The 11,556-nt window shown below is 34.8% G+C and overlaps 1 protein-coding gene and 1 pseudogene across 1 annotated transcript; one reads left to right on the top strand and one right to left on the bottom strand.

Annotated features, from left to right (window-relative positions):
• Nucleotides 1-6,531: 6,531 nt before the first annotated feature.
• LOC147556544 (pectinesterase PPME1 pseudogene) lies at nt 6,532-7,029 on the bottom strand (annotated as a pseudogene).
• Nucleotides 7,030-7,719: 690 nt separating this feature from the next.
• LOC147556543 (uncharacterized) lies at nt 7,720-11,364 on the top strand. Its single transcript, XM_086658656.1, has 5 exons — nt 7,720-7,845; nt 7,976-8,177; nt 8,265-8,660; nt 8,971-9,066; nt 10,331-11,364. The coding sequence occupies exons 1-5, from the start codon at nt 7,720-7,722 to the stop codon at nt 11,362-11,364; spliced, it is 1,854 nt and encodes a 617-aa protein (XP_086514782.1).
• The last annotated feature ends 192 nt before the right edge of the window (nt 11,365-11,556 follow it).

The following is an 11,556-nucleotide window of genomic DNA, read 5'->3' as shown; positions in this document are numbered from 1 at the left end:
GGTTTCGATCGATTTCTCTATCAAATCAACAATTTACTTTAGGTTTAGCTTTGAATATCTGGATTTGGTGTTTGAAGTTGAATTTTATGGTTTTCAATTAGTCTTTGGGAAAGAATTCTAGAGAGAGAAAGTACATTTAGATAAACTATTGGAAGATTTTTCTAGAGTTTAACATTGTTTTCTTCATTATTGGACTCATACACAACAGTGGAAGGAGAATCTGTTGTTTCAAGGTATAATTTCTTCTTAGTTGTATATTTTTATTCATCAACAAATATAAGAAATATTTTTCACAACAGATTATGAGTTATGATTAATAATTTAGATTTATTCATGATAATTTATTTAAAAATACAATTTGATTTTGATTTCTTTAAATTTTGTTCTATAAGATTAATTCTGTTTACAAGAGTTAGGAAGAGGTTTACAAGACATCGCAAATTGTTTGCATTGCTTTTGCAGTGATTTGCAAATAGTCGGTTGTTATTTATTATAACTCATAACTGTTTCTTTGTTACAGTTTGATGGTTCCGACCGTTCTCGGAGTATTTCAACATGTGGTTAAATTAATTTGTTTGAAGATTGGAAGTGATAGTACTATACTCCATTTGGAAGAGTTCTTATGCAAACAATGAAACGATTTAACTTCATCAATTTTTGAGTGGAGTTGGGAAATGAACAACCAAGTTATGAAGGTAGATTCTGATTTACATTTACAATTAGTATTTTATTATTGTTTGGCGAAACATATTCACCTTATTGAAATACAAGTTACTGTTACAAATCATCCAAGTTGTTCTTCATCTATCGTTACTACGACGTCATCATCAAATCATAACACACGTCCAAGTGTTGTTCCTTTACTTTCTAGTACTTGGGCATTTAATTTTAAACATGTAGGTCAGAAATTTCCAGGTGGTGTACGTGAAATACGTATGGAGTTAATAAAATACTCTCTTGAGTCGGGTTATGGATTTCGTTTTGTGAAAAACGATCCTTATAGGGTTATAGTGGAATGTACTAGAAAGGAAACTAGGTGTAAATGGAGAATTCATTCCATGAAATTCTCCAAAGAGAGTGATATCTTTGTTATCAAAACGATGAATAATTGTCATACTTGTGGTGCTGGACTAAAAGATATCAAGAAACGTTGTTTCACAAGTGTTTTGATAAAAACATTGGTGATGCAAAGTGTTCAAAGTGATCTATCTATCAAGCCTAGGCAAATTAGTGATTATATATTGAATACATATGGTTTGATGTACTATTACTCTTATACTGGCAAGACACTAACTTTGAAGGATATTCATGAGGACTCATCATCGTCTTATCATCATTTATTTTCTTATGTTGATGCTCTACAAAGAAGTAACCCAAATAGTTTTGTGAAACTTGAGATGGTCTAATTCGAAAGAATTTCAGCGGTTATTTGTTGCATTTGGGGCTTGTATTCATGGATTCAGACTTTGCCGTCCGATTCTTTATTTAATTAGATGCAACAATTTTAAAAGGAAAGTTTAGTGGATGTTTATTAGCTGCAACGGGCAAGAATGTCGAAGGAGGTAAAACATGTTCTTTGTAGCTTTGTTCTTGTATTTATTTTGTTCAAATCATTGCAAGCCTTTGTGTATTGTAAACTGATTTGCAGTGCTTTGCAAATTGATTTGCATAGGTTTGCAAATTGATTTGCATTGTGGTTTGCAAACTGACTTGCAAGACTTCATTGTAACTTTTTTTTTTTTCAAACTATCGGTCACCTGCGGCTTCTATTGAAAAATAACTAAAAAAACATGTTAGTATGTTGTGGTTATTTTTTAAAGACCTCATTGCAACTGAGTTGCAAAGCTCTGCAAATTCAGTTTGCAAACCAATGCAAATCAGTTTGCAAACCGAATGCATAACACTGCAACTTAATTTAAACTTACTGCAACATATAAAAAGAAATATTAATCAACGTAATAAGAAAAAGGGGGTTATTTCCCAAATAGCCCCTAACTTTGTGACCAGCTTCCGGCCTAGCCCCTAACTTTATCAAATATTCTCATATGGCCCCTTTTTTCAGTTACCGTTAGCACACCATTAACACGTCATCACCTTCTCTCCTCCATCTCATCTTCTCTCTCTGCCACCTCATCTTCTCGCCACCTCATCGTCTTCACCGGCAAGGGTCGACGGCCAGCAAATTTTTCGACCGGCGACCTTCAAACATAAAAAAATATATATATTTTCTCTCTCTCTCTCTAAATTTTTTTTATTAAATCTCTCCTCTCTCTCTCTCTCTAAAAACTCCAGCGAAGGGGTTTCTCTTCGCCGGAGGGTCTGTTCATGAACAGAGCCGTTCGTGAACATACCTGCTGTTCACGAACAGCGTCGTTCATGAACATACATGTTGTTCACGAACAGATCCGTTCGTGAACAGACTTGTTGTTCACGAACAGATCCGTTCGTCAACAGCCCCTCCGGCGAAGGAAAACCCCTTCACCGGAGTTTTGAGAGACCCCCTCTCTCTAGATCTGTTCTAGAAAGAGAGGAAAAAAAATAAAATTTAGTGAGTGAGAGGAAAGAGAAAACAAGTTTTTTTTTTTTTTTTATGTCTGAAGGTCGTCATCCGGAAAATTTGCCGGCCGGCGACCCTCGTCGGTGAAGACGATGAGATGGCGAGAAGATGAGGTGGTAGAGAGAAGATGAGATGGAGGAGAGAAGGTGATGACTAGTTAACGGTGTGCTAACGGTAACTGACAAAAGGGGCCATATGGGAATATTTGATAAAGTTAGGGGATAGGCAGAAAGCTGGTTACAAAGTTAGGGGCTATTTGGGAAATAACCCTAAGAAAAACAAAACTGAAAGATACTTACACTATCAAAGTGGCTGATGTAAGTGAATTTCTTTTCAGTCCCTTCCTTCTTCAATTTATATGTAAACCTATCGATGATTGACCCATTAACAAATCGATTTGATAGAAGATCTTCTAATTGATCAACTGTTATGTTGATCCACTCTTCTTTTGAACACCATACAAGATCACTACAAAAATATTGACATACACTTTTGTTATTTTAGTAAAGTAAATTTTTCTAAAAACACAGAAAATGTGCATTACCTTCTACGGTAATCACACCAATCTTTCTGAATTGCATTTTTCTCTTTTGATGACGACATTTTGAAGATTCTCACCTTGTTAGATCAAAAATATTTCCACCTTCAACTAGTGGACCCTCAAAATCATCGTCATCCAAGTTGTCATCAATTAGCACCGTTTTTCTCTTTTCAATTTTTTGTTCCTGCATTTGATAGAATCAACAATGTCATCAAAAGAGTGGTTAGGCTTCAGATATTGATGAAATTTTTTAAAAAAAAACTGCAACTAAAAGACTCTGCAAACCAGTTTGCACAGCTCTGCAGTGAGTTTAGTTGATTTTCATTGCTCTCCGTCCTTTGCAAATTGTCTGAAGAAGAGAGTAATAGAGTTTCTTCATCACTAAGTTGTTGGAATTCATCATTTACTTGCATTAAGTGCATAATGAACAATTTATTAATAATTTATAAGCATGCATCCCAAAATTAACATTCAAAAAACTACTCCCTCTGTCTCATATTGAGAGTCTCACTTTCCTTTTAGAGATGTCTCATATTAAGAGTCCCACTTCCTTTTTTATCATATAAAATCCATCTACTTCCCCACAATGTACTTACCTTGAGTCAACTATAATTTGTTGGAATTTGGTTTTGCAGTAAAAGCACCTAAATGTGTAGTGAGATGGGAAAATGAGACTCTCTTTAGTTTAGATTTTTTTTCCTACAATAAATAAGGGTACAAATGGAAGAACAAAATATATGAAAAAAAGTTAGAGTTCCAAAGCGTGACTCTTAATATGAGACGGAGGGAGTATATGCAAACTACAAAGCAAAGCTCTGTAAACCAATTTACAAACCAGTTGCAAAACAGTTTGCAAAGCTTTGCATATAGTTTTGCAAACTGACTTGCAAATTGATTTGCAAACTGACTTGCACATTGATTTGCAAACTGACTTGCAAATTGATTTGCAAACTGGTTTGCAAGACTTTGCAGACCTCTTGCAAACATTCTCAAGAAAAATAATAACATTTAACAACAGAGATCTTACATTATCACTCCCAACAGTGGCAAGATCAACTTTTTTCAATGTTGATTGTAACATTTGAAGATCCCATCTAGTTACCCGTAGAGTTAAATGTTCATTTCCTTTAATCAGTTCAATAAGATTCACTTTTTCACATAAAAAGTACTACAAAAAATAAAAGATCATTAGAAATTTTTGGAATGAGCAATAATGTTGATAAGATAACGTTAAAAAGAACGGATTAGAAATTTACCAAAATAGCTACTGCACAACTACCCAAATATGAAGTTGTCTCACATTTTGACAACTTATCCACTAATTCTCTATGTATATCAGCAGCCCAATTGTAGTCATTGATTTTTTCTAAATCGATAATAGCACTCTATTGCATGTTGTGGTATAGTTCCCGGACCATTAGCATAGAAAAGTGTCGCTAACATGTAAAGAAGCAACAATTTAACAAAATCTTCATCAAGTTTTTCATCGTATTCTTCCTTCATCTTCTTTGATAGTTCATCCAAACAAGTTTTGACATGCGTCTTTTATATCTTTCCCGATCCATTGAAATATTCGCAGATGAATTCACTAACTTTTAGGTTTTCTTTTGGAAATGTAGTGTTCCCAATGTTTGGCACCCCAAACAATAATGCCAAATATTAGGTCTAAACGTTATACTTTTGCTTCCAATATGGAATTCAGAACTTCTAAAATTGAAGGTTTTTAGTACTTTGTCCACTGAATCGGCAGTGTTGTCCTTGTTACTAGTTGTAATCCTCTTTCGCAACATTGCATCAAATAAGTTTCCAAATGGTGTCTCTTCGAACATCTGGATGATGTTCTCATTTATGATTTCACTAAAACTCTTTAAACAAATGCACAACCCATTCAAACTAGATCTAATTGATATCTTACTACCTATTCTAGTAGATGTATCAACTGATTTACTTTTCTTGTTTCCTTTCGTTCGACCCATATTGTGCTTCAAAAAAAAAAAAAAAAAGTATTATGAAACCAATATAACATTTCATCTTAACAAAATCGATTATAACCCTAGCAAAATCAAGTATTATCTTATACCCCGAATTTTTCTAAGCAATGTGGGACTAAGTGTCTTTTCATTCATACAAACTATTATAACAGAAGCCCTCAAATTTTACCAAATAATCATTCAAATTTGATGTGAAAAACAAGTTACAAGATCACAATTTGGTACCAAAAAGATAAGAGATTTCACAGAGAATACAAATGAGCACATTTAAGAAAGTTATCAAATAAGTACAACTAATCTATCAAATATAATATGCAAATTATATAGAATAAGAATCCAATCAGAGAAGGGCAATGAGTATAAAAAATAATAAGAACAACTATAAATGAGTACTTGAGAACAGCTACAAGGATAAAAATTGAGATAAGAAGAAGTTGCCACAAAACTTGAACACTTGCCCAAGTTAGAAGATCGGTTATTCCAACTGCTACGAAGTTCTCTGGATCTGGGTTGAGAACATTTTACTAACAGTTCATCTTAACAAAATCGATTAAAACAGTACATCTTAACAAAATGGATTATAACCCTAGTAAAATCAACTTATAACCCTAGCAAAATCAACTTAACAAAATCAACAAACTCTCTGAAGTAAATCAATGAAAACCCTAGCAAAATCAACTTATAACCCTAGCAAAATCAAGGATGAAAATCATAGATGAGAACCTTCGATTGTTGAACAAGAGATGGGATAAAGAAAGAGGGGAATAGATTTTTCTAGTTAGAGAGAGAAAGACGGGTAGAGAAAGAGGGAAATATCATGACCGAATTTGATTTTTTAATTTTCTCTAACAAATAAGGGTAATTTAGTGTTTTTTATATGAAATAATTTACAAAAATGCCCCAGGAGCTGAAGCCTACACAAAGTTGATAGATCATTTTTAACCAAATCCCCAATTTTTTAGGGAGTTTTGGCCCAATTTCCCTGTCGCAAAACTATGTAAACCAGATTGCAAAGCTCTGCAAACTGATTTGCACTGCAAATTAGTTTGCAAAGTAGCGAAAACCAATTTCCAAAGCTTTGCAACTCAGTTTGATGAAGGAGACATCATATATACAGAGAAAGATGTCAAGGCGCTTAAATGAGACCACTTAATACAAGGTGCACAACAACAACAAGGGAGGCCAACTAATACTTCTAATTCGAGAGTGAGAGAGGGTTGTTGCCTGAGATTAAAACACAAGATAAACCTAAACCTTGATAGTAACATAACATTCCATAACTAATACCAACTCTATATATTTTTGAAATGTTTACCCAAAAGGTTGATCCTAACTGCTGTTTAACAGTAAGAAAATTGCACAGAGCAAAGGGGTCATGGCCCTCCCGGCCTCCCTGAGCTTCCTAGTGTAAATTAAATAATGTAGCTAATAAAAACAATTCTTTACATGAATGTTACTTCAAATATGATATTAGCAGCCAGGAAGTAATCTGAGTCTATTATGACAGACGCGCTATCATACGTTCCGTACTGCTTTGCAGTACCATTGAATGTCAACTTTGGCATTGCCTCCGACGATCCATAAAACATTATGAATGGCTTCTTCTGATCAATCATAATTTTTTCTTTATAAGTACCAGCACCAATCCAGATAATCGTTCTTTTGGTGTTTTGTTCTGGTATACTACCAAGAGCATCTGAAATAGTATCAAATTGTCCGGACCCATCTTTTCGAACTGTGATTGTTATAAGCTGCGATTCTGCTTCTTTTAGAGAAGGGTCAAGAACAGGATCTGTTTCTCGATCTTTGAAGGAGAGAATATTACTTCTCTCCCACTCTTCCAGACTCCTTGTGTTTTCTGGGATTTCAGTAACAACAATGGACAAGATAACATCAGTGGAAAGAAGAAGTAAGAGAATAGTTGCTAGGAAATTTGTCATTTTGAATGGTATTGGTTTTGATTTTGAATGCCAATTTCCTGTTTTTTTGTTAAAAAGACAACCCATCTTTTTAACTAGCTAGGCTCCAAGTAAGTTTTAAATATAGTCTTGAAGGACATTTTTAAAGGCACCCACTTTTTACAAGTCAAAAATACCCTTTCTTCAATTAGAAATACCTAGTAACCTATCTAATATATCTGGAACTTGAATTTTCTTCACCAACGAACCGAGAATGTTGGATTGTCGACGCCAAGCAGAATTTCTAGGGTTTGAATCGATTTTGGCTGTAAGATAGGTTGATGTTTGTAGGTTTTGGTGATTTAATCTATTTGCTTGTTGTTTGAAGAGGCTTTTAAGGGGTTTGATTTTGTTTTTGGTTCGAAATTCTAGAGAGAGAAAGTTGCAATTTCCTTCATAATTTGCTAGGGTTTCAAAAGTTTATATACTTGCAATGGAAGGAGAATCTGATAGTGTTTCAATGTATAATCTAACTTCTTCATTGATTTATTTTCATTAAACAATAGATTATGAGTTATGAATGATAATCATGAGTTATGAATGATAATCATGAATGATAATCATGTGTTATGAATGATAGTCTCTGAATTATCTTTAATTTATGTTTTACAATAGATTTACAGTTTAATTTTACAACTTAGTTGTTTGTAGTACAAGTTGTTTCCCACTTAGATGCAAAAGAATCTACAATTTGTTCGCAAGGCTACGCAAAGTGATTGCAAAGCCTTGCAAAGGCTTTGCAAGCTAATGCATACTCAAAGATGTTTGCAAGTTACTCACACAATCGAAGTGGTAGATGTATGTGAACTTTGTATACATGAGAACAAATATGAATTATCCTTAATTTATGTTTTAAAACATTATTATGCTTGGAAGAGATTTACAAGATCTTGCAAATATTTTACATTGATTTTGCGCTTCTTTGCAGTGCTTCGCAAACATTGATATTGAGTTTTTTGTTTTGATTTATTGTTTGATGTTGCCTATTGTTATTGGAGTCTTTCAATATCAATGTGATTTTGCTTGTTTCAAGATTGGAGGTGATAGTACTGTTCTTCAATTGAAAGAGTATATATGTAAACAATGGAACAATTTGACTCCATCCCTTTTCGAATTGAGTTGCAAGACAGGTAACCAAATTATGAAAATAGATTTTGATTTTCATTTACAATCAGTATTTCACTATTGTTTGGCGAACCGTATTCACATTATTGAAGGAGAAGTTACTGTTATAAATCATCCAAGTTGTTCTTCATCTATAGTTACTACTGCATCATCTTCAAGTCATAACACAAGTCCAACCACTGTTCCTTTACTTTCTAGTACATGGGCATTAATTTTTAAACATCTTGGTCAGAAATTTCAAGGTGGTGTAGAAGAATTCCTTATGGAGTTCATGAAATACTCTCTTGAATCAGGCTATGGATTTCGTTTTGTGAAAAACGATCCTTATAGGATTACAGTTGAATGTGCTAGAAAAGATACTGGTTGTAATTGGAGAATTCATTCCACGAAATTCTCGAAAGAGGTTGATGTCTTTATTATCAAAACGATGAATAATTGTCATACTTGTGGAGCTGGAATGAAAGACATTAAGAAACATCGTTTGACAAGTGCTTTGATAAAAACATTGGTGATGAAGAATGTTCAAAGCGATCCATCTATCAAACCTAAGTAACTTATTGGTTATATATTTAATACATATGGGTTTGATATTAGTTACTATTACTGTCATACTGGCAAGGCACTAGCTTTGAAGAACATTCACGGGGACGCATCATATTCTTATCATCATTTAGTTTCTTATGTCGATGCTTTGCAAAGAAGCAATTCGAATAGTTTTGTGAAACTTGAGGTTGATCTTATTTCGAAAGAATTTCAACGTTTATTTGTTGCATTTGGGGCTTGTATTCATGGATTTAGATTTTGTCGTCCGATTCTTTATTTACATGGAACGTTTTTCAAAAGGGAAGTTTAGTGGGTGTTTACTAGCTGCAACGGGCAAGAATGCCGAAGGAGGTAAACCATGTTCTTTTTATCTTTGTACTTGGTATTATTTTGTTTAAATCATTGCAAACAAGTTGCAAGACATTTCAGAACTATTTCAATCACTTCGCAAATAGTTTGCATGTAGTTTGCAAACACTTTGCACTGCTTTGCAAACACTTTGCAGACCCTTGCAAACACTTTGCAGAGCCTTGCGAACACTTTGCAGAGCCTTGCAACAAGTTTGCACTACCTTGCAAACACTTTGCAAACACTTTGCACTGTAGGGATTTACACCCTTCTACTAGTGTTTATAGCGGAAATATGACATCTAATGTCTACACTAGTAATCCCAGGATCACATGCAAAACTAGTAATTAATCTAATGGAGATAGTAGATTACCTTAATCGCTTTTCCCTCGAACTAGTTGAATTGATTGAAGAAGACCAAGAGCTTCAAGTGTAGCTCCTCTACTTGGGACACGAGCAATCAATTTGATCTCCCACCTTGTTGTATAGCTAGCACACCAATGGTGGTTGGAAAAGAAGAACACCTTCTTCTTTGACTAGATTGATAGTTAATGGGAATTAGCTCACTTTCTCCTCTCTACTTGATGTGGTAGAGTAAGAAAGCTTAGAGAGAAATTCCACACCTTATTCTCTGCCCTAAGAGTGTTTATATAGAACCCTAATAAGAATCCACCTCCTTTTAGGTTTCCTAAAACACCCTTTAGAATAAGATTTAGGGAAATAGTCGAAAATAGCAACTATTGGTATTTTCTCAATTCCCTAAGGAGGAGGTGCCCAAACACCACGAAAATTGGTAGATATAATGTTTATTATATCAGCAACTAACCCTCAAAAATTCAGCCCAATCCGAGTCCTAGAAGTACCCGAACCGGTCTAGGCCCAAAAACCCTGTTTTTGGCCTTTTTGTACTATCTTTGCCTAATTCCTTTTTAGGCCTATGAGATATGTTTATGGGACACTCCCATGATTATATCTCACTCCCACTAGTCATATCCTAGATCAATTTGTCACTCTTATGTGTAACCCGTTGTAGGATCCGATCGAAGTTAGCCGCGAATTACTCCGTAATTCGACGATCGTAGTTGGTCTCTAGCTACAACTCTACGATCCCTAAATCAATCGGACTTGATGATCTTCCACATCAATTGTCCTATCCGACAAATTGTTCGCATTGTCACCTTGGTCGAAGGACATCTCCTTCAACTCCTTCATGCACTGCCTTGCAAAGATGTTGATTATATAGTTGTTCCTTATATTATTTTTGCAGGTTTTTATCCACTTGCATTTTCCCTCGTAGACACGGAAAATCAAGCTAACTGGTTATGGTTTTTGGAGATTCTTCGTAAGATTATTCCCGAAAGAACTTACACATTTCTTACTGATAGACATCCTGGGTTGATAACTGCTATATCTACTGTATTCCCTTCAAGTCACCATGGTTATTGTGTGTGGCATTTAAAGCATAATATATCTACTAGAACAAGAGATAATAACTTTGCATCGTCACACATCCTTGAGCTTTTCACCCGATGTGCTTATGCACCAAACCATTTAGAGTTCACGCCTGTTTTTGAAGAATTGAAGTCTATTGGTGGCCAATCTTTAGAAGCATTTCTTAGGATAACACCTTTTGAGAAATGTGCAAATGCTTACTTTCCTGGCAATAGATATGGTTATACATGTTCTGGTATAGCTGAGAGTTTTAACTCATGGATTTTAGAAGGTCGCAGTTATCCAATCACACCATTGGTTGACTATATTCGCAAAAAGTTGATGGTTTTGTTTTCTACTAGACGTGATCTTGGGGATAGTTGGACCACTATTCTTGGACCAGAGATGGAAAAAGAACTTGATAAAGGATTGAATAAAGGTAGAGTTTTTAGGGCTATACGAGTTTCATCTTCGACGTTTGAGGTTGTTGATGGTAGATCTTTTCGAGTTGACCTTGAGAATCGTATATGTAGTTGTGGATATTGGAGAGTAAACGATTTTCCTTGTTATCATGCTCTATGTTGTATTTCAGCTGCAGGTTATAGTCCATATGACTTCATTAGTGAATTCTATCATGCTTCTCATTATCGTGCGTCGTATGAGAAGGTTATTGAACCTGTTGTTCATTATGACCTTCCGTGTTATCATCCCGACGAGCCTACTATTTTACCACCGTCTGAGAAGAAGAAACCTAGAAGACCAAGGCAAAAGAGGATACCGAACAGTGGATCAAAGTGGAAGAGGTCGATAAAGTGTAGCGGGTGCCATGCACGTGGTCACAACAAGAAGACTTGTAAATTTGATGTTTGAATAAATTTTCATTATGTTTTACTTTCTACCAAGAATACTTGTCAACTTAATTCATGAATTAGTTTTCATTATGTTTTCACTTACTATTGTCTTCATTGTGGCAGCAGCTGTAACATAATTGCAAACTCTGCAAGGTGTTTGCAAGGCTCTGCAAGGTGCTTGCAAGGCTCTGCAAGGTGCTTGCAAGGCTCT

This window comes from Eschscholzia californica, unplaced genomic scaffold (genome assembly GCF_041429995.1).
Source record: "Eschscholzia californica isolate CP2 unplaced genomic scaffold, dmEscCali1.0.p SCAF_2, whole genome shotgun sequence".
Taxonomy (NCBI): Eukaryota; Viridiplantae; Streptophyta; class Magnoliopsida; order Ranunculales; family Papaveraceae; genus Eschscholzia; species Eschscholzia californica.
The sequence above is the reverse complement of the archived record's forward strand: the minus strand, read 5'-3'. Positions and strand labels throughout refer to the sequence as shown.

Excerpts from the sequence above, each read along its gene's own strand:
- LOC147556543 (XM_086658656.1), top strand. The coding sequence starts at position 7,720 with ATGCAAAAGAATCTACAATTTGTTCGCAAGGCTACGCAAAGTGATTGC. Across the intron at positions 8,178-8,264 it reads CGAATTGAGTTGCAAGACAG|GAGAAGTTACTGTTATAAAT; the intron begins GTAACCAAATTA and ends ACATTATTGAAG. Across the intron at positions 9,067-10,330 it reads GGGCAAGAATGCCGAAGGAG|GTTTTTATCCACTTGCATTT; the intron begins GTAAACCATGTT and ends TTATTTTTGCAG.